General features: G+C 42.0%; 2 protein-coding genes across 6 annotated transcripts; one reads left to right on the top strand and one right to left on the bottom strand.

Annotated features, from left to right (window-relative positions):
• Positions 1-6: 6 nt before the first annotated feature.
• LOC139008762 (zinc finger protein 420-like) lies at positions 7-12982 on the bottom strand. The gene is made up of 2 exons (XM_070412352.1): positions 12067-12982; positions 7-4446 (listed from the first exon to the last, which is right to left on the bottom strand). The coding sequence occupies exon 2, from the start codon at positions 4127-4129 to the stop codon at positions 2381-2383; it is 1749 nt and encodes a 582-aa protein (XP_070268453.1). The 5' UTR covers positions 4130-4446; positions 12067-12982; the 3' UTR covers positions 7-2380.
• On the top strand, positions 12177-22056 carry RFESD (Rieske Fe-S domain containing). Of its 5 annotated transcripts, none has more exons than XM_070412358.1 (5): positions 12177-12293; positions 14577-14663; positions 18619-18801; positions 18915-18949; positions 20551-22056. In XM_070412358.1, exons 3-5 carry the CDS (start codon positions 18624-18626, stop codon positions 20812-20814), a joined length of 477 nt encoding a protein of 158 aa, XP_070268459.1. In that variant the 5' UTR covers positions 12177-12293; positions 14577-14663; positions 18619-18623; the 3' UTR covers positions 20815-22056. The 5 variants fall into 5 exon arrangements, with proteins under 5 accessions (XP_070268459.1, XP_070268455.1, XP_070268456.1 ...); XM_070412355.1 differs by lacking the exon at positions 12177-12293 and adding an exon at positions 13578-13891; XM_070412356.1 differs by lacking the exon at positions 12177-12293 and adding an exon at positions 13578-13783.
• The last annotated feature ends 959 nt before the right edge of the window (positions 22057-23015 follow it).

Raw genomic sequence — 23015 nt, forward strand, 5'->3', positions numbered from 1 at the left:
AGAGTAGGCATTCAACACATATTTATTGAATAATTCATCATGAGTTTGGCATATGGATAGAAGATTTACAAAAAGAAATATTCGTTAGGCTTAAACTCCATATTGGTTTCCATGGTGGCTGTACCAGTTTACACTCATATCAGCAATGAATAGGGTTCCTTTTTCCTCACAACCTCTGCTTGTTGAGAATAGCCATTCTAACAGGTGTGAGATCGTATCTCATAGTTTTGATTTGCATTTCCCTAATAGCTAGTGAAGTTGAGCATCTTTTCGTGTATCTGTTGGCCATTTGTATGTCTTGGGAGAAGTGTCTGTTCAGGTCTTCTGCCCAGTTCAGTAGTCAGTAAGAGAGTACCTCTCCCTCCACCTTTGGTTTTATTCAGTCTCTCAAACTGGGGAGGGCAATCTGATTTACTCAGTCTCTGTTCAAATACAAATCTCTCCCATCAACACCCTCCAGGCACACCCAGGAATAACATTTAATCAAATACCTGGGCATCTGTATCCCAAATTAGCACATTAAATTTACCGCCACAGGAAACTATTAGGTGTCCTTATAACTTCATCCCTAATGGGAAGTGTCAAATGCCTATACATTTTTATTTTTCTCTCTTTCTGAAAGTGCTCTACTAAGTAAGGACCAAAGGATACAGGTGATTGAAAATTTAGCCTATGCCATCATCCATGAGGTTACACTAAGAGAAAAGTTTTGGATACTGGACATTCAAGAGCCACTTTGCAACCTGCAACCTTCACTCATCTAGCCAGTGAAGTCACGCCACTGTTAAGCTTGAAATTCCTTAGAGAGGCTTCCTTGCCAATGATACAGTAAACATTTCCTCAGCTATCCGAATGGAGATTTTTAAGTGTATTTTGAATTTTTTTAAGATTTCCTTCTTCACTGAAATCTTTATTATTCTATATTTCTTAAATGTACTAAGAGCCTACCCTAGACCAATGTGTTCTACAGAATACTTTGTGAAGCAGCAGAGGCTTCCATATTAATACATTATAAAAGAAAAAATAGTTTTATAGTTGAGTATTTGGAACAGTAGGTTAAATAGCCCCCTTCTCTCCTTTTTTAACTTTTTATTACAAAATACACAGAAAAGTTGAAGAATACAAAAGAATACCCACACAGTCACCACTGAGTTTCAACAGTTAACATTTTAAAATGTTAACATTGTTAAATATATTTAGTTGTTTTTCAGTAACTTGAAAATTCGTTGCAGACATCATATGCTTACACTTCACCTCTGAAAACTTGAGCATATATTTCCTAAGACATGCTTGCATAACCACAAAAGTATTATCACTCTTAGGAAAATTAGCATTAACTCCCTAATATCACAATACCCAGTTCAAATTCAAATTTTATCTTTTGTCCTCAATATAATTTGTAAAGATTTTTTTCTTTTGGACTAAAATATAATTACAGTCCATACATTACATTTGATTGTTAAAGCTCTTTAGTCTCTTTTATTCTAAAACAGCCTCCCTGACCTTTTTATTTTTATTTATTTATTTATAAAGTACACAGAAGCCAAATTATATTCCAAAAATTAATAACATTCAAAACTTTAGAATCCAGCATAAAAATTGAATGGTGGGCTTCCTACTTCATGAATATAAAGCAATATATTTACCAAATTCTGATGTCAGTTATAGCATTAATAAAATTCCAAACTACTGAACAGAAGCTATAGGGGCCTGATGGGCTGACGTGGAGGAGGAAGAGGTTTAAATGGCATTGTTATAGCACAGAGAGGAAAAGAGAGGGGGCTATAGAAACATCAATGATGAGAGGGAATCACTGATCAGCTGGCTCCTGCAAGAACCATACCTGGAATTGAGTCCCCATCCGGGGCCTGTGCCCTGACCAGGAATGGCACCCTGGCCTCCTGGTTCATACATCCAAGCTAAACCACTGAGGCAAGCCAGCCAGTGCTTTCTCACATTTTCTACAGTGTAAGGCTTTCCTCCACTATAAAAGTCTCTGATATCCAGTAAATTTTGAAGCTACAGGTACAGGATCTTGCACATGCTCTACATTTGAAAGATTTCTTTTCAGTATGAAGTCTCTCATGTACAGTAATACATGAATAGCTTTTAAAGACTTTACTACATATTTCACATTCATAAGGCTTGTTCCCAGGCAGAATTCTGTGATGTTCAGTAAGTTCTCACTGCTGGTCAAGGACTTATGACACTCCTCATATTTGTAATACTTCTCTCAAGTATGAACTCTGCTGTACAATAAGGCAGGAACACTGATTAAAAGCTTTGTTCCACTTTTACATTCATAAGGCTCCTCTCCAGTATGACCCCTCTGATGTGCAGTAAGGTCTGAGGAGCTGCCAATGGATGTGCCACATTCTCTTCATTCATGTGGCTTCTCTCCAGCATGAACTCTCTGATGCACATTAAGATTTGAGGACCATCTAAAGGCTTTGCCACATTTTCTACATTTATAAGCCTTATCTCCAGCATGAATTTTCTGATGGCGATTAAGTGTTGAGGACTCACTGAAGGCTTTGCCACATTCTCTACATTTATAAGGCTTCTCTCCAGTATGAACTCTTTGATGTATATTAAGAGAGTAGGGACTTATAAAGGCTTTGCCACATTCTCTACATTTATGAGGCTTCTCTCCAGTATGAACTCTCTGATGACGATTAAGGGTGAAGGAATGGCTAAAGACTTTGCTACATTCTCTACATTTATAAGGTTTCTCTCCAGTATGAACTCTGCGATGTTGATTAAGTTTTGTGGACGTACAGAATGCTTTGCCACATTCTCTACATTTATGAGGCTTTTCCCCAGTATGAACACTCTGATGACCTTTAAGGTTGGAGGGATCGATAAAAGCTTTGCCACATTCTCTACATTTATGAGGCTTCTCTCCAGTATGAACTCTCTGATGAGTAATAAGGTTTGAGGGCCATCTAAAGACTTTGTCACATTCTCCACATTTATAAGGTTTCTCTCCAGTATGAACTCTGTGATGATGATTAAGTTTTGCAGTTGTACTGAATGCTTTGCCACATTCTCTACATTTATGAGGCTTTTCTCCAGTATGAACAACCTGATGATTTTTAAGGATGGAGGAATCCATAAACGCTTTGCCACATTCTCTACATTTATAAGGCTTCTGTCCAGTATGAACTCTCTGATGGGTCGTAAGGTTTGAGGGCCATCTAAAGACTTTGCCACAGTCGCTACATTCATAAGGCTTCTCACCAGTATGAACTCTCTGATGCTTAGTAAGATCTGAGAAGCTGCAACAGGCTTTGCCACAATCTCTACATTTATAAGGCTTCTCTCGTGTGTGAACTCTCTGATAAGTAAAGTGTGAGGACCGTCTAGAGGCTTTGCCAGATTCATTACATTCATAAGGTTTCTCTCCAGTGTGAATTTTCAGATGAATACTAAGGGTTGAGTGCTGGGTAAAGGCTTTGCCACATTCTGAACATTTATAAGACTTTTCTCCCGTATGATTTCTATGATGCTGAGTATGTCTTGAGGACTGACTAAAGCCTTTTCCATTTGCCGCGAGTTTGTGAAATTTTGCAATAGTATGAATTCTTCCCTTATGTACAATGAGAGATGAATGACACTTAAAGGCTTTGCCACATGCTTTACATTTGTAAGGCTTCTCTCCGGTATGAATATTCTCTTGTTCACTGTAATTTGATGATTGCTGAAAAGACTGGACACATTTACTTCTTTTGTGTGTCTTCTTCACAATAGGAATAACCTGATGTATGTTGTGATTGGACATCTGGTCCAAGACTTCTCCACTTGTATAATGGTCCTGTGCAAGCTCAATTGAATGACGATTAAGATGTGACTCTTGCTTAAAGTTTTTCCAACGTTCAATCCATTGATAAATGCTATCTCCATGATGTGTACTGAGTATTATTTCAGAGAATAAATCTTGTATTCCGGGCTTTGGCATAAAGGCCTGGTTATCTTTAGGTGGTATAGCCAGGGAGGCCAGGTTGCTGTAGTTCTCCAACATCACATCCACGTACAATTTCCGCTGAACTGGGTCCAGGCATTCCCACTCCTCCTGAGAGAAATCTATGGCCACATCCATGAAGGTCAACGGTTCCTGAGAAGCAGCCATTTGGTCCTGGTCCTGATAGGGATCTGTGTTGTTTTCTCAGGTGACAATATGTTGAGGAGTCCCAGAATGTGCCTTCGTCCGCACAGCCTGTTAATCAGCTCACCTCACACTCACAGTCAGAAGGAGCTGGAAATGAGGAAAAGGCCACTCCCTTCTGTCCTTTGTCACAGGAGAGAGTCAGGAACAATGAGCTCCTACATGGAGACCACACTGTGAGGTGTTTTATTTCGTCTTCATGTTGTCTCTCCTCCCAAAGACATCCAAAAACTCCGCTGTGAGAGGCTCTGGAGCAGGGACTTCAACAAGGACTTGAGCGCCTGGAAGGTGGATGGAGAGCATCAGCTTTAAAGCACAAACACCCTCCTCAGGGAGAACCCACCATCTTCCCGCCCTGACCTTTTAAAAAAGGTATTGTGTTTTGAAGAGACCAAGCCAGTTATCTGGCAGAATATCCCACATTATTAATTTTTCTTAATATTTCCTTATGGTATCTTCTAACTTATTCATCTTTCCCAACAGGTTTCTTTACAGAAGTACCTCTCAGAGTCAATATGTTACTGTACAAATTGACTCTCCAAGTGGATACCTTTTAGGAGCCTCTGCTCTCTTCACAATACCCTTTCTTTGGGAATTGTCCTCATCTCCAAACAGAAAACACACACACATATACACAAGCCTCTAGCAATCACATTTCGACTATGTAACCCCACCTTTGGGGCTAGCCCAATGGAAACACTTCCTTGAAGACGAGTGCAGATATAAGTGGTTACAGAAATTTGGACAGTTTTATGGAAGAAGACGAGGAAAACCAGGATTAAATACCCAGTGTTTATAGGTGAGTTCGAAAGTGATAGTTATTATAGTTGTAATGCCTATACCTGAGGGTACAGGCAAGAGAATTGTGTTGAGTTAGGTCCTAGAGGAGATACAACCAAGATGACACACACTAAAGTAAAGTCGGCTGGACAATACCAGAGCAAGTACAGGTCTGGCTCAGATGTTGGCCTGATGGAAGGTTATCTCTTATTGGTACCAACTTTAGGAAGAATTGTTTTTGCACAGTGCATTATTTATGCAGACTCAGAAAAAAATCTGGGCTAGAAAAACGTGGAAAATAAAAGGAAGCAAGGAAGGCACTCAGTTTCGGCACACAGTGCATGTGGCAGAGAAAGAGATCAATGAAAGCAGCAAGTTAACCTGTCAGAAACAGCTGAGCCTTCCCAGGAGGAACAGGACACAGCAGAGGGGCCTGAAGCTCTGAAGGCATATTGCATCATGCAAATCCCAGAACCAAGGAAAGGCAGTGTCAGTGAGGTTGTACAGAAAAGGGAACCCTAGTACCCTGCTGGTGGGAATGCAGCCACTGTGGAAAACAGTATGAAGTTTCCTCAAAAAAATTAAAAAAGGAACTCCCATTTGACCCAGTGACCCCACTTCTAGGAATATATCCCAAGAAAACAGAAACACCAATCAGAAAGGATATATGTACCCCTATGTTCATAGCAGCACAATTTACAATACCTAATATTTGGAAACAGCCTAAGTGCCCATCAGCAGATGAGTGGATAAAAAAACTATGGTACATTTACACAATGGAATACTATGCGGCAATAAAAAAGAAAAAGCTCTTACCATATGCAACAGCATGGATGGTCCTGGAGAGTATTATGCTGAGCAAAATAAGCCAGTCAGAGAAAGATAAATATCACATGATCTCACTCATATGTGGAATCTAATGAACCAAATAAACTGATGATCAAAAATAGACCCAGGAGAATCAAGATGGTGGCATAAGGTACAAACCTGTACGTGCTGCCCCCCACAACAACATTAAAACCACAACCATAAGACAAAACAGCTATCATCCAGAACCACGGGAAAGCTGACCGAGTGGAAGTTCTACAACTAGAAGGAACGAAAAAAAGCGCATTGAGACCGAGTAGGAGGGGAGCGGCACCAAGAACAGAGGTACAGAGGCGTGTGCGAGGCTGCTGCACCTGGGTGCGCGGTTTCTTTCAATAGGAAGGGGATACAAGCTCTCGAACGCACTGAACTCATTTACAGCGAGACACTGGGGTCCCAGGCTCCTACGGGGAGAAACGGGACTGTCCTGCAGCGGGTGGGAAAGCGAGGGTGACTTTCTCACAGAGCTGCTCTTGGGGATCTTTGTGGCGGTCGGGGAGCGCGGCACTCGGGGAATCGCAGAAACATGAAGTCCGAGTCACGGAGACCTGACGACACCATTGTTTGCTCCGCCCTGGTGTCTTCCTGAGACCGCGCCCCACTCTATTCACATCCCCTCCCAAGCTGTGATTGGCTGCACAAAGGAGGCACCTGCGCTTCTGCAGCTGAACAAACTGCAGCTGGATCAGAGAGCTCCAAAACTTCCAAACTCCAAACAAAGCAGAGAAACCTGCTGGTATCGCTGTAGCAGTTCTTCTTATAGACACAGCGGGTCCTCGCAGTCAGCCAAAAATGCGAAGACAAAGAAACATGTCACAAATGAAAGAAATGGAGGAAAGCAAACGAATGGAGGACAGAGTTCAGAACCACAGTTATAAGATTACTCAAGAATCTTCTACGAACCTCCGAGAAACTTAGTGAGACCTCCGTGGAACTCAGTGAGACCTTCAAGGACCTTAATGAGAATGCCAAACAAATGGGAAAGGACCAGTCAGAAATTAAACATACACTGACTGAAATAAAGAATATAATACAGAGATCCAATAGCAGACGAGAGGATCCCAAGAATCAAGTCAAAGATCTGAAATACGAAGAAGCAAAAAACACCCATCCGGAAAAGCAAAATGAAAAAAGAATCCAAAAATATGAAGATAGTGTAAGGAGCCTCTGGGACAGCTTCAAGCGTACCAACATCTGAATTATCGGGGTGCCAGAAGAAGAGAGAGAGCAAGATACTGAAAGCCTATTTGGAGAAATCATGACAGAAAACTTCCCCTACCTGATTAAAGAAATAGACTTACAAGTCCAGGAAGCGCAGAGAACCCCAAACAAAAGGAATCCAAAGAGGACCACACCAAGATATATCATAATTAAAATGGCAAGGGCTAAAGACAAAGAGAAAATCTTAAAAGCAGCAAGAGAAAAACAGTTAGTTACCTACAAGGGAGTACCCACACGACTGTCAGCTGATTTCTCAACAGAAACCATGCAGGCCAGAAGAGAGTGGCAAGAAATATTCAAAGTGATGAATAGCAAGAAGCTACAATCAAGATTACTCTACCCAGCAAGGCTATCATGTAGAATTGAAGGTCAGATAAAGAGCTTCACAGACAAGAAAAAGCTAAAGGAGTTCATCACCACCAAACCAGGATTATATGAAATGCTGAAGGATATTCTTTAAGGGATAAATACCACATGATCTCACTCATTTGTGGAATATAATGAACAACATAAACTGATGAACAAGGACTGATCCAGAGACGGAGAGGCATTGATTGGACTGTCGGGCCTTGGAGGGAAGGTAGGGGAGGGTGGGGGTAAGGGGGAGAGATCAACCAAAGGACTTATATGCAAGCATATACGCCTAACCAATGGACATGAACAACGGGGGTGTGTGTGTGTGTGAGGGCATGAGCGGGGGGGGCGGGTAGGGGATAACATGGGGATAAGGACACATATGTAATATCTTAATCAATCAATATATATATATATATATATATATATATATATATATACACACACATATATAATAGACCCAGAGTCATAGAAGCATGAACAGACTGTTGAACCTCAGAGGGACGACAGGGAAGGGCAGATGGGAAGAGACCAACCAATGAACTTGTATGCATAACCTGTGGACACAAGAAATGGTGTGGTGAGGGCCTAATGGGGTGGGGTGGGGACAGAAGCTGGCTGGAAGAGGTTAATGGGGGAAAAAGAATGATCTATGTAATACTTTCAACAATATTTTTTAAAAAGAAGAAGAAAAGCACTGTCTGTGAAAGCATGTGGCAGAGGTATTCTTGCTCCCTATGACCAGAGGAAACCAGATGGAGCAATAGCAACAGCAGAGTCAAAAATGTGCACAGGTGATACCCCAGGAGGCACAAAGGTGAGGAATACTGGAGAATCACCTCTGCAAGCAAGTTGCATAAAACTAATTCATTCCATAACAAGAGGAGCTGAAATCAGCCTCTGTGTTCAAGACTTAAAATGCCCCTCGCAGCAGATGTGGAGACTTTGGCACTCTATAGACTCTCCCTCAATGCAGCACACCCAGCCCAGAAACACCAGGCTCTGTGGAGTATTAGACAGGAACCCACATCCCTTACCCTGTGGTCTCATGTAAAGGAATTTCAATTGGACTAACACTCCAGGACTCTATCCCCTATTAGGGTTCAAAGGGAACAGTTAAAAACAAAACCAACAAAGATGGACAATGTTGTCACTTATGGAGATGGCAGGGACAAAGGAAGTATAGGTATGTTTACGGGAGGAAATTACTTCAATTCTGAACACATAAAATTTGAGACAGTTATGTATGAGATAGATTAAATATGCTATGTTGCAATAATAAACTGAAATCTTAAAATTTCAGTGGCTTAATACCATAAATGTTTATTTTGCACTTAAGTTACATGTCATTATAGCTTGGTAGAAGTTGGTGAGTTGGGGGAGGGAGTGGGTAGTCTCTTTTCCACATAGTCACTCAGGGACTCAGGCTGGTGGAGGCTCTACCCTCTAGAACAGCAGTCGCCAACCGGTGGTCCGTGAGATCCGACTGAAAAAAACTGGTCTAGTGCTGGTCTAGAATGTCAATTGTTGTGACAGAAAGAAGAGGTGAGTGGAGAAGTCTCATATCAGTTCTGCTATGCTTAAGTCTAGGAGCGACACTGCACTTTCACTCACAGTCCATTGGCCAAAACTAGCCACCAAGTCTCAATCACCTGTAAATGGGGTTGGGAAACATGGGGTAGTAGATGGAATGTTTGGTGAGCACCACTCTTTCTGCCACAATATTCAGGTTGGAGTATCAGGCAGGTATGAATATTGTGCAGACTTCCATGTACAAGTCATAAGCAGATAGGTGGCATTTAGAGCCACCCTCACTTTCTCATAATCTGAATCCCCATGGACTAATAAGGGCCATGTTATCATCTTTTTCTGGTTTGAAGGAATAGGAAATCCAGATTGATGGATATTCTTCAAACTTCCTCACAAGACTGACTGGCTAGGACTGAAGGCAGTTTTTGAACCTTTCTGAGAGGAAAGACTTAGTCCTGGAAAACCCTGCCTAGAAACAGCCTCATGCTCAGAGCAGAGGAACGGGGCTCAAAGGTGAGAAGGGACAAGTGAAACTATCTGCAAAGATATTGAGGGGCCAGATCACAGAAGAAAAGCCAGTTTTCTGTCGTTGGTAACAAAACTCATGCCAGCCGCTACCACTAGGTGTCACTAGTAGGGAAGGAAAGAATGAAAGTTAGGAAGAAAGTGCCTCCAAATGGCCTCAGGTACACCTTCGTGGGAGCCTACACTAGCTGGAACTGTTCTAATTAAAAAAAAAAAAAAAAAAGGGAAGGGAGGGGGGAGGAGAAAAGTAAAATGACAGTATGTCATAAGTTTTATTCTGAGCTGTAATGACTTTCAAATGGACTTTATGGGCTCCTGCTTTTAATTCATGAGCATGCCTACGCTGCATGGGTGTGTGCGTGTGTTTGTAGACCTGAGTCTCAGAAATGGAGAAAGGTAGTTTTTTTCAGCCTGCCAATTCAGCTTTCAAAGCGTTTTATTTTATTTTATTTTTTTAAATATATTTTATTGATTTTTTACAGAGAGGAAGGGAGAGAGATAGAGAGTTAGAAACATCGATGAGAGAGAAACACCGATCAGCTGCCTCCTGCACATCTCCTACTGGGGATGTGCCCGCAACCCAGGTAGTACATGCCCTTGACCGGAATCGAACCTGGGACCTTTCAGTCCGCAGGCCGACGCTCTATCCACTGAGCCAAACCGGTTTCGGCTTTCAAAGCGTTTTATATTTTACATGACTAATCACATTATTACTTTCGGTGGAGATTTAAAAAAAAAAATTCCCACTTCTTTCTCATTCTGTATGTATATATTCCTGTATATCTACTGAGGTCCTCAGTTTATTCAAAATCAGATTTAAGGTCAGTGGATCTAAGATGTGTCTTATCTTAATGCTCAGCTTATGCCTGCCGGGGTCCAGCCCCAGTGGTCCAGGGGTTCCCAAAGGTGTGGATGGAGTTGGCGAAGAATGATGGACTCGGAGACAGCTTTCAGGTGATCAGCATAGCCAGGTTCTCTCTATTGTCCTGTTACAGATGTATTTTATACTACTCGATTCTATAAGCATTCCTCTATATCATGGTATGTTTTGGGTCCTCTCTTGACCTTCTACAGTTCCTTGTTTTATGTTTATAGTTTCTTATCTGACCTTTGCTAAAAACCTTACCTTTATCTAGCTCTGTTGATTTTAATCCTATCCATTCTATTCCAAAGGTTAGGGCTAGTTTGTTAGCTCCATTCCAAGGTCACTACTCTACTGTTCTGTTAAGCTACAAGGCAGTAACTGAAGGAGAATGGCCTAAGTAAAGATCATGTAGCTTAAGCGTTGATTGTAGTTAAGGTGATTAACTACCCGCCTGGCACTAAATTAAGGGGTTTTACTGATTTAATCCCTTCCTTAGTCCTGTTAATCCCTAACTCCAGGGAAACATCCCCACCTGGGGAAACAACCTTTCTCGGGGAGGTGGGCCTGGTTAGAACACATAGTGCTAAGAAGGGGAGCAAACATATTAAGAACAGTATGCCAGGTCCCTTGAAACATATGCTGTGCAGATGTTTCTTCCCTGCAGCGACTGTGTCAAGTAGCAAGGATGGACCAGCTTCCGCCATATGCCAAAGCAAAAAAGAACTTTTCATTAGAAATTGCAAACCTTACTTAGTCCTTCAGTGACACCAACTGAGGACTACTAACATATTCCATGTGTCAATAAAATAATTTGGGATTGCTAACAGATCATGTAAATTATAATAAATCCAAATATATTTTATTATCACTTCGGTAAAGCAATTCTTCAAAACTAGATGTTTAATTTGTGCTTGAATCCATGAAACAAACGGGCAAACTGGAAATTATCCCATAAAATACAACTATTATCCTAAAGCTATACTAAACATAATAAAAATCTGAAGAAAATGGCATTGTAAGCAAACCCATTATTCTGGGCTTCTCAATCTTTTACATGTTTTGGCTCAGAGAAAAAAAAAAGTCATTTGCATGGCATTTGGGGATAAATGGAAAAGGCTTCTGGGTTTCAGCAGCCCAAGGCCCCATTGGCAACTCAAGGATCTGAGATCAATATATCAGGATATTAAACAGACTGTGGTTTTCAACCTGAGGTCACACTGGAATCACCTGGAAGTTAGAAAAAATGTATCCTTCTCCCCTTCAAGATTTTTACTTCATCGTTCTGGGCATCAGGACTTTAAATACCCCCAGGTGACTCTAATAAGTTTAGCCAGAGTTAAGAACCACTGCATTAGAAGACAGTCAAGAACACTTTAAAAACACACACACACACATGCACACACATCAGAGCACCTAGCTGCCAGTTTTGAACACAAGATCGTTGTTGCTTTTTAAATTCGGAGAAGTATAAAGAGAAAAAACAAAGTTGCAAAGTTCAAAACATGAAAGTGAAAATATTTCCTCGTTCCTCCAAGAAACCACTAAATTATTTTTTTTTAAGAAGAAGCTCATGTACATACCTACGTATTTGTATCTCGAGAAACAATCTTTTACACTAAAGAGGGTACACACAGTATTCCATGGCTACAAGCAATTCACATGTCTACACTGTATTTCCTGTAAACATTCTTCCTTGCAATAAAACATCTTAAATGTGGTGAGATCAACAAATATTTCAAAATAAATGGATGCCACTTACGTTTGTGAAGTAAAAGGTTAATGAGACTTCGTTCGTAGGTCCCGGCAGAGCCTGGTTGGTCCGCGGTGCCGTCTAGTGGTTCCTGGAGACCGGCGCGCCGGGGTCACGTGGGCGGCTCGCCCCGCCTCCCGAGGCTCGGCCGCTGCCCGCAGCCCCGGCTCTCGCAGTAGCTTCTCGCCGGGTCCGCGGCGGGCCGCTCACGACGAGGAGAAGCGAGGGACTTGAAGGTAAATTCTGTTCCGGCCGAGTTCGGCGGCCGCGCGTGGAGCGGGGCGGGGCTCGCGGGGGCCGCTGCTTCCGGCTGGGAGGCGGGCCTGGGCTCGGGCTTCCGGCGACGGCGGCCGCTTGGGCGGCCTGGGCTGGCGAGGGAGGCTGTCGTGTGGCTTTTGCCCCCCCCCACCCCCCACCCCGCTCCCGCCCCTCGGCCTTTCTGATCAGCGCGGCCTTCCCGGGCCTCGGCCCCGCGTCGGTTAACCGTTAACCCCCGGGGCAGGCTTCCGCCGAGGCCCAGCGAAGCCCACACACCTGGTTCGCCCTAGAGGCCGCACCACACCCCGAGCCTGCCGCCTCCGCTGGGCAGGCGGGCGGTTTCCACCCGCCTTCCCAGCCTGGTGCGCCCCGAGGCATGACAACAGCGGCGGGGCCGCCTCCGCATGGGTTCGTCTCCGGAGGTGTTCGGGCGGGACAGTCCACACCCGCCGGCCCCGTCCGAGGCTGCCGGCCGTCTTTACTGAAATGGTCAATAGCTTCCAGTCCTGTGCCCCTGGGCGGGTAGAGTCGAAGGACCGCGGCCGGCCGGCTCCCAACACTGGGCCGCAGTGACCGGTTCTCACCGGCGCCGCGCGCGCCGCCCCCTCCAGCGCGCAGCCCCCTCCAGCGCGTAGCCCCTTTCCAGCGCGCAGCCCCCTCCAGCGCGGAGCCCCTTTCCAGCGTGCAGCCCCCTCAAGCGCGGAGCCCCCTCCAGCGCGGAGCCCCTTTCCAGGGCGCAGCCCCCTCCAGCACGGAGCCCCCTCCAGCGCGGAGCCCCCTCCAGCGCGGAGCCCCTTTCCAGGGCGCAGACCCCTCCAGCGCGCACCCTCCTCCAGTGCGCAGCCCCTTTCCAGGGCACAGACCGCTCCAGCGCGCACCCTCCTCCAGCGCGCACCCTCCTCCAGTGCGCAGCCCCTTTCCAGCGCGCAGCCCCCTCCAGTGCGCAGCCCCTTTCCAGCGCGCTCCCTCCTCCAGCGCGGAGCCCCTTTCCAGGGCGCAGACCCCTCCAGCGCGCACCCTCCTCCAGCGCGGAGCCCCTTTCCAGGGCGCAGACCCCTCCAGCGCGGAGCCCCCTCCAGTGCGCAGCCCCTTTCCAGGGCACAGACCGCTCCAGCGCGCACCCTCCTCCAGTGCGCAGCCCCTTTCCAGCGCGCAGCCCCCTCCAGTGCGCAGCTCCTTTCCAGCGCGGAGCCCCTTTCCAGGGCGCAGACCCCTCCAGCGCGGAGCCCTTTCCTGCAGCGCCGGGCCGGAGACACCTGTCCGGCAGAGGCGGGGTTCACCCGCAGGGAGCTCCCTGGCGGTCTCATCCCTAACGTCCCAGGCTTGGTAGCCGGTTCCATGACGCAGTGCGACTTTATTAAATCATTGGGGGAAATGTTCCTTTTTGAACATTTGTTGGCACAACTCTTAACACATTAGCGTTCCTAAATTATAAAACGGAGGACCACCATCTTTGGTGATATATATGGTGAGAGAGAGAGAGATTTTTACTTTGCTAAACGGTTTGGTACCTTTCAGAGAGTTCACTTGCAGGCCACGTCTTTTTATAAGTCCATGGAGACTCCTTCGATGAAAGGTTAAGGTTCATATTTCCATGTTCACAAGTTTAGACTCACCGGATCTGGGTTTGAATGTTGACTGCTACTTTGTGAGTTTGAGGAAGCTTTTGTTAAAAAAGAGCCCTTTACCCTTAGTTCCCTCGTCTGGAACATACAGTACCGCCGGGGGTTTGTGAAGATGAACGAGTTTGGCCCCATTGAAAGAGCGTTAGTTCCCTCTGTTATCTGCCACCCAAAGAGATGGCACAAAACTACTTACTGCAAAGGCATTTCTCTTCTCCGGCCCTAAAAGCAAGGGGACACCCTGGACCTATATGTTCTGACAATATGTAGGTCAAGTCTCCAGACTTAAAAAAAAAGCACCGTGGTCAGTGCTCAAGAGGAAGAACAAGCTCCTTTAATCTCATCTCTCTTTTTGTCTCCAGTGCCATGGAAACTGAGTTAATGTCTATTTTTAATTTAACCTGAATGAATTCCTTATGCTGGAAAGGTAGCTAATAGAGACTGGGATCCATTTAACTAATTTGGGATTTTATGTGGTGTCAACACCTTTAGAAACCCAATTTTAGGCACAAGTCAAAAAAAAATATTTCTCAGATTAAACCGTGGAACAAAATGGCTAAATTTTTTCAGAAGGACGTCTTCTTCATCTATCCCGCCAACTGGGTAACCTGGTTAATTTTTCATTTTCTTTTTATTCAGGTAAGATTCTACTATCTTAAGGTTGATTCAAAATAGAGGAAATGTGTGGGAGCATCTGAATAGTGCATCACAGTAACAGTAGTTAAGGTGAATACATTGACTCTTAATTGTCCTCTGAAGGAACCAACCATGATACCCACAATATGGTTAATAATATGGTGTTAAGTCTAGTCACCAGATATCATAAGTAAATAGAAGCATTTATGATGCACAGAGGGAAGAATTGTTTGAAGGACGAGGTAATAGTGTCCTAAGCAAAAAGGAAGACTATAATCATAGTTCTCTGAAACCTTTATCATCAGCCCCAGCTTTCTCTGTTCATTTCTTATCAGCCCCTGCAAAGCTCACTCCAGTTATTTTATTCTTTTTTAATTGAGGGCAAAATCCTGCAAAGCCTGCATGTTCTAAGAGACTGAAACTTGAGGGAGGATGGTATTTGGTTCTCATTTATTTGGGAGTGGGAGAGAACTTATTTAACTTTTGATGCTACTCCACATCTCATGTATTTTGTTACTTGCTTGATACTAGTATTTCTTTTCTAGCTTTTGCCTGGAAAAAGAAAGAGAACTATTCATTTATTTCCTCATCTAATGCCCAGTTTTGAAATCACCTGTACGAAATTCTCAAATAGTTCATTAATGTTCTATGCACAGGCACATCCACTATGGATAGAAAGTGCCATTTTAACCCATTTTTCTTGGATTTTTGGGTTATTTGGCTCATAATTAGTAGGATACAATGTAAATTTTGAAAAAGAATAATTTTAAATATAAGACCAAATGTAATACTTTGAGATGTTTAAGAAAATTTGTATTTATCATCCCCTTGCTTTTCTTTATACATTTACACTTTATACAGTATCCATGAATAATATTTTTGGCTTTGCCTGTTTTTGCATTTGATAAAAATGAAAGCATACTCTAAAATATTTTTAAATTTTTTTCATTTAAAGTTATATTTTTTAAATCCAAACTGATATAGCCATACTACTGCTACATTGCATTGACTGAATACAAAAAAATTATCCATTTCACTGTTGATTGATTTTGAGTTGTTTCCTGCCCAGTTTTTGCTATTGTAACCTTTCTTGTGCATGTCCCTTGGTGTACCTGTGAATGTTTCTCTATAATACACGGAAAGTGGGGTTATTGGGTCATGAATATGTTCAACTTTACTAGGTAATGCCAAGCTGTGGGGAGCACTAATTGATGTCATCACTATCAGTTGCTCTGTATCCTTGCCAATACTTGGTATAATTTTTTGCCAGTCTGTTGGGTAGAATATAGTATCCCATGTGTTACTTTGCTTTTCATTTTGTTTACATTTTCCTACTAATAAAGTGAAGCATCTTTACATGTGATTAGTGGCCATTCAGATTTCTTCATCTGTGAAATGTTTGTTCTGTATTTTGCCCATTTTTCTATGATTATTTGGTATTTTCTTTCTGGTTTATAGTTCATATATTCTGAATCTTAATCCTTTGTTGGTTAAATGTGTTGCAAATTCCATATTTCTTTCTTTTTCTTCAGCCTGTTTCCCCCCCTTTCAGTTCATGTTTCTGTTCCCATTTTTCTTATCATTATTGCCCTTCTGTCTGTTCTGTCACAAAATGTGATAAAGGGCTGCACGTCCGTCCAACACTGTGGAGGTAATTACTACCACATGAGCAATTTGTGTACTTTGGGTAGCTTCCAAACTGTTTAGAGATGTAGTATTCAGAAAATCATGGTCTTTAAAAAAAAACACTATATTTTTTGCTTTTATTATGATGAAATAATTTTTCAAAAATAGCTTATGTGCTTTTCCCATTCTTTAAAAAAGTAACTAGGTTAGTTAGAGCAAAGTTTAACAACGCTAACGTCAGAGCACAAATTTGACATGTCTGTAATTCCCTAAACTTGATTTGTGTAATAATGCTTTCCCTTATACTTTGAATTTAAAGCTCCTGCTTCTTCCTATCAACAGAGAGAGAGAGAGAGAGAGAGAGAGAGAGAGAGAGAGAGGCGGGGGGTGGGGGGAGAGGGACAGTGCTCATCCTATACTTCAATTTTGGAGCTCAGGCTCTAATATCTATCTTCCTTATGGCTCAGAACTAACTTCAAAATAGTGTATAAATCCCTTCTATCTAAAGCTCATTTCTACACATTCACATAGAGGTTTTACTTCTTAATCATTTGTTTTATGAACTTGTTTTTTTTTATTTTAATTTTTGATCCTCACCAGAGGATATGTTTTTATTGATTTTTTTTTTTTTTAGAGAGGGAGAGACATCGATGTGAGAGAGAAACATCAATGTGAGAGAGAAACATGGCTCACTTGCCTCCCATATACTCCCCAAGCAGGGATCAAATCTGAAACCTAAGTATGTGTCCTCACGGGGAAGCAAACATTTTGGTATATGGGATGACACTTAAACCAACTGAGCCACCCAGCCAGGACTGAATTTATTTTTTAAATGAGCTATCCTCTCATTTGAAAGTTGCTGAGAGAGTAAATCTTAAAAGTTGTCACTATAAGAGAAAAAATTCCATAATTATGTATACTGCTGGTATTAACTAGACTTATTGCAGCGATCATGTCACAATATATACAAATATCAAATCATTATGTTGTACACCCAAAACTAACATGTTGTGTATGTCAGTTATACCTCAAATTTTTTCAATAACTAAATGAGCCAATGCTCTGTTCCTACTAACATTTTCAAACTTCTAGTCAGTCATACAGGATTAAATAAGGATTTAGAGAAACCACTAGAAGGCCTGAAGACTATGTTCTTAAAATATACAGACGGTGTCCTTGAAAGGGTTGCTTTCAAAGAAATAGGCTAAATATCTGGGATGGGAAGAAATATATTTATAATACCTGCAAATTCTCTACTAAATCTTTGGCAATATGAGTTTACATACTGCTGTAAATTAACTGAAGAGAAGTCATCTCTTTGAATGCCCAAATGAGGCAGAAGAAAGTAATGACAATTTCTGATTTAAGAAAGAAGTGTTCATTCATACCCATCCCCTTCTGCTAGAATAGTCATCTGGTTGATCTGTAAGAGCTGGCTGTCCATGCTAGGCAAAACCAAGTGAGTCGACCCAGCAATTTCACTTCTGGGATTTATCCAAAGAAACCCAAAACGCAAATTTGAAAGAATATATGCACCCCTATGTTCATTGCAGCAATATTTATAATAGCCAACCTATGAAAGCATCCCAAGTGCCCATCAATAGGCCAGTGGATAAAAAAAGCTGTGGTTCCTATCTACAATGGAATATTATTCAGCCATGGAAAAGAAGGAAATCTTGCCATTTGAGACAGCATGGATGGATCTAGAATCTAGATGGTATGATGCTTAGTGAAATAAGTCCATCAGAGAAAGACAAATACCATATGATTTCACTTATGTGTGAAAACTAAAGAACAAAATAAATGAACAAACAAACTTGAAACAGACTCATAGACCCAAAGAGAGAACTGGTGTTTGGAAATATAGTCAATAATATTGTGTAACTATGTATGGTTCCAGTTGAGGTACTGGAAATATTACAGGAAACGCTATGTACATTATGATTGTCTAACCACTGAGCTATACATCCAAAACCAATACATAAAGAAGGGGGGGAAAGTGATACACCTCAGCCTAGAGGTCCAAGACTATCCAGACTATCGTGGAGTCCTAAATTCAACAGGATAACAACCAAATGTTGTTTAGCATTGAGTTCGATCGGGAATAAAAGGATAGTGAAACTTTAGTCTTGTGTTTTAAGAGTTCTGAAATATCCACCTTACACACTGAAATGAATCTAATATAAGTCCAGCTTTAAAGTGAGGAGTCCTCCCTAATTTTGGCAAGCTTTAAAAGTCTGTAACTCAAAATCATGACTATAATTCAGTATTTTAAAATGTATTATATAGCTACAAAAAATGCTTCTATCAGTCTCAGAGAAATCAGACTTCTCTTACAATATGATTATCTGTGAGTTAAGTTATAGTCTGACTAGTGAAGGCCACTTATATTTTTTTTTCCTTTTTCTTGTTGGTTCAGCTAGCATGGATCTTGGTAGCCTTGAACAAGATCCTGAAATGAAGGAGGGATATTCTTCTGTCTATGTTGGCAGAGAAGATGACATTAAGAAATCTGAAAGGATGACAGCTGTTGTCCATGATAGAGAAGTGGTCATTTTCTACCACAAAGGAGAATATCATGCTATGGATATTCGCTGTTACCGTAAGATTTTATTTTTTTATTTGTAAATCTTGTACTTGTTTGCTAACCACAAAACTATCAAAATTTTAGGGTTTTTTTTTAGTGACTAGATTTAATACTCAATTTCTTTTCAGACTCAGGAGGACCTTTACATTTGGGAGAAATAGAGGTATGTAAGATTAAATCTATTCTCAAAAAACTCAAATGTTTTCTATTTATATTCTTATTTATTCTGTAGTCAAAAATAATTGACATTTGTCTTTGCACTATACTTTAATGCTTCTAGTATAATTGCTAATATTTTAGGAATTTTCAGCCCGACAATGTAAAGAAAACCATTTCACAGATAAGTGTGAGAACTATGTATGTCTTCTGACCTAGCGATTACACTCTGAGATATCTACTCTACAGATATAATTGCACAAATGTTTAAATGTATAGAGGAGATGGTTATTGTAGCATTATTTATTGTAATAAAAAATGACAGCCCTAGTCGGTTTGGCTCAGTGGATAGAGCATTGGCCTGCGGACTGAAGGGTTCCAGGTTCGATTCCGGCCAAGGGCACATGCCCGGGTTGCGGGCTCAATCCCCAGTAGGGGGCTTGCAGGAGGCAGCCAATCAGTGATTCTCTCTCATCATTGATGTTTCTATCTCTCTCTCTCCCTCTCCCTTCCTCTCTGAAATCAATAAAAATATATTTTTTAAAAAAATGACAGCAACCTAAATGTTTTAACAATAGGAAGCAGTTTAAATAAGTTATAAATAGCCATGCTATGGAATACTATGTTTTTCTATTTCATGAAACTGATAGCCCCCCCCCTCACTTTCTTTGACTAGTACAAAGTACAATCTTAAATTTAGTGTGCTACTCTCTCTACACTTCATATCTACCTAGTTCCCCACCTGCCCTCATGTCCTCATGTAAAAGGATGTGTATTTAAATTATGAATGTTAATTTATAATTACTAATTTATGAAAATATTAATTCATAATTTATGAAAATATGAATCTTTGCCAACAGTTTTCTGGGGATATAATGTCAGTATTCCAGCACCTCTGGTGTTTAAAAAATGTAAGCACCTGGTGCTGATAAATGTGGAAGAATTTCTCCCAATTTCAGACCATGACAGACCATGAGAGCTGTTAAGACCTTGCTACTCAAAGTATGTTCCATAGACCAGAAATATTGGTGTCACTTGGAAGCTCCTTGGAAATGCAGCATCTTGCGCCCACCCTAGGCCTACTGAATTTAAACAGAATGTTGGTGACTCCTGTGCTCTTTTAAATTTGAGAAGCACCGTTTTAATACAATTAAGAAGTTGAGAATTGACTACTTTGGATCATAAATTGCTCTTCAATTAATATATGCACTCATGCTTTTAGTAACCTCTCTTGAATTATATCTGAAGCTTACCATTCTTCCAGCAGTTAGTGAAAATTCCTTAAGAAGCATCTGAAGCCATTGCCTCATTTCTGTCAAGGGAGTAACATTGACATCTAATAGGTAACAGCACAGCTGCAGCAATAGGTATAGTTGCTGAGCTAGTAATCATCTGGCAGAGCTCTATCTTCTCATCAATAGCAAAATGGATGTGATAACTGCTAAGATTAGGTCCTGCCTTATGCTGAATAATTTCTAAATGGGAGGGAAAAGAAAAGCTGTCTTGTTCTTTAACCTGGTTCTTCTGCAATAGATTCCATGCTGAGTCTGAGGTTTATTGTGAACATTGGAAATATCAGACTATTAAATCAATTATTTCCTTCCCTAGGATTTTGATGGACGACCGTGTATAGTTTGCCCCTGGCATAAATTCAAAATTACTTTGGCAACAGGAGAAGGACTATATCAGTCTAGAAACCCTAAAGACCCATCAGCAAAACCCAAGTGGTGTTCCAAAGGAATAAAGCAAAGGATTCATACAGTGACAGTGGACAATGGGAATATTTATGTGACTCTTTCTAATGAACCTGTTAAGTATGACTCAGATTTTTATGCCACTGGAAACTTCAAAGTAATTAAGAGTCCTTCCTGATAAAATTATATGGCAATGAAAAGTGTGTATGTTTTAAAAATAACCTTGCTTCAATACCAAAGATGATTACTTTTTTCCAACATAGGCACATTACTTATCTTTAAAAATCATACAGTTCTGAAAGGTTCAAAAGCATAAGTACTGAGTATGAAATCTATAAAATGCATAGGCCTGGTATGTGCACTTAAAGAAGGATGAAAGTAATTTGAACTAAAATGAAGAAAAGGTATAAAATAAGATCTATTAAGAAAAATTGGGGGGGTCCTTATTTGATGTAGCAGGTTTTATTTATCATGGAAAAGTTTATATGCAAAGTAAACAGAATTATATAATAAACTCACATCACCCAACTTCAGCAATTTTAGCAGGCTTCCATTCTTGTTTCATTGATACCTCCAGATATTCCCCATCTCTCCCATTTGATTGTTGTTACTATTTTTTAAGGTAAAATGTAAATACACTGAAATGCTTAAATCTTAACTTCTGTCTTTTCAAATATGTATATAGCAGACTTTTTACACTTAAAAATTGCCTCCAGAAATGCTGAATTTAAAAATATGAAGCGTATCAATGTGCTAAACATCAAAGTCACGTAAATCTTGGTTCAGTTTCTCTCTGGTCAAGACACATAGTCTCAACATAGGAAGACACTCACAGCTGCTGCTAAAGTACTTTGAATGCCTATATGAAATTTTCAAATAATCATGTTTGTATTTTTAGAAAACTTTGTGCATGTATGTACAACTAAGCATTTCATGTAAATGTTATATAGAGGGAAGAGATGTAGAGTGTTGTTCCTCAGAATCCTTTCTGCTGAGTTGATGTGAAATGGTTTACCCTTCCAATTATTTTTGGCCAATGCTGTTCTGGTTGCCTGGCGCCTGTACTATACTAGTAATTCCCGGGGTGCTGGTCATCTAAAACTTGGCAGCACATAGGATATAAGAACAAGTAAAAACAGAAAGACCTAGCTATTCATAGGAGAATATGAATTTGAAGAAAAACAAACCTAGTCTCAAAGCACAGCAGTTTTCTTAGTGGCATAGGATCATATTATATCTCCAAACCTAATACTTAGCATTCTAAGGGATTCACCTGGACTCTGTCCCTTCGTTATTGTAAAAACTAGAGGCCCTGTGCACAAAAATTTGTGCACTCAGGGGGAGGGGGGCTCCTTAGCCCAGCCTGTGCCCTCTTGCAGTCTGGGACCCCTCAGGGGATGACCACCTGCTGGCTTAGGCCCGCTCCCTGGGGGATTGGGCCTAAGATGGCAATCAGACATCCCTCTGGCAGCCCGGCAGCCCTCGGGGGATGTCCATCTGCCAGCGGGGAGCAGACCTAAGCTGCAGTCGGACATCCTTAGTGCTCCTGAGGAGGCAGGAGAGGCTCCCACCACCACCGCTGTACTGGCAGCCATCAGCCTGGCTTGTGGCTGAGCAGAGCTCCTCCCATGTGAAATCGCCCTGACCACCAGAGGGCAGCTCCTGCATTGAGCGTCTGCCCTCTGGTGGTCAGTGTGTGTCATAGTGACCAGCCATTCCCGTTCCTTCTGCTGTTAGGGTCAGTTTGCATACCTGTTACTATATAGGATAGAGGCCTGGTGCACGGGTGGGGGCCAGCTGTTTTTCCCTGAAGGGTGTCCCTTATCAGGGTGCGGGTCCCGCTTGGGTGCCTGGCCAGCCTGGATGAGGGGCTGATGGCTGTTTGCATCTGGTCACACCCCCTTCAGGGTGGGGGTCCCCACTGGGGTGCCTGACCAGTCTGGGTGAGGGGCTGAGGGCCGTTTTCAGGCTGGCGAGTGACTGAAGTTCCCAACCTCTCCTTTTTTTTTTATTCTGGGATTTATTTACCTTCTATGGCTGTCACTGGAACTGAGAGCCGGCGTTAGCTCTGAGGCTCGGCTCCAGCTCTGCGGCCTCCGCTGCTGAAAGCAGGTATCTGGGCTTTGTTTAGCTTCTATAATTGAGACACTGTTGCAACTCCATCTCTAAGGCCCAGCTGACTGAAAGCAGGTTTCTGGGGATTGTTTAGCTTCTATAATTGCAACATAGTTGCTTAGAGTGCAGCTCAGAGCTGGGCGGCGGTAGGTGGGGAACCTTGGCTTCCTCCGTCACTGGAGCAAGCAAGCCTCCTGTTCGCTTCAGCTGCCTGGCTGCCAGCCGCCATCTTGGTTGGCAGTTAATTTGCATATTGCCCTGATT

This window comes from Myotis yumanensis, unplaced genomic scaffold (genome assembly GCF_028538775.1).
Source record: "Myotis yumanensis isolate MYYU_CA2020_CCGP unplaced genomic scaffold, mMyoYum1.0.hap1 SCAF_4, whole genome shotgun sequence".
Lineage (NCBI taxonomy): Eukaryota > Metazoa > Chordata > Mammalia > Chiroptera > Vespertilionidae > Myotis > Myotis yumanensis.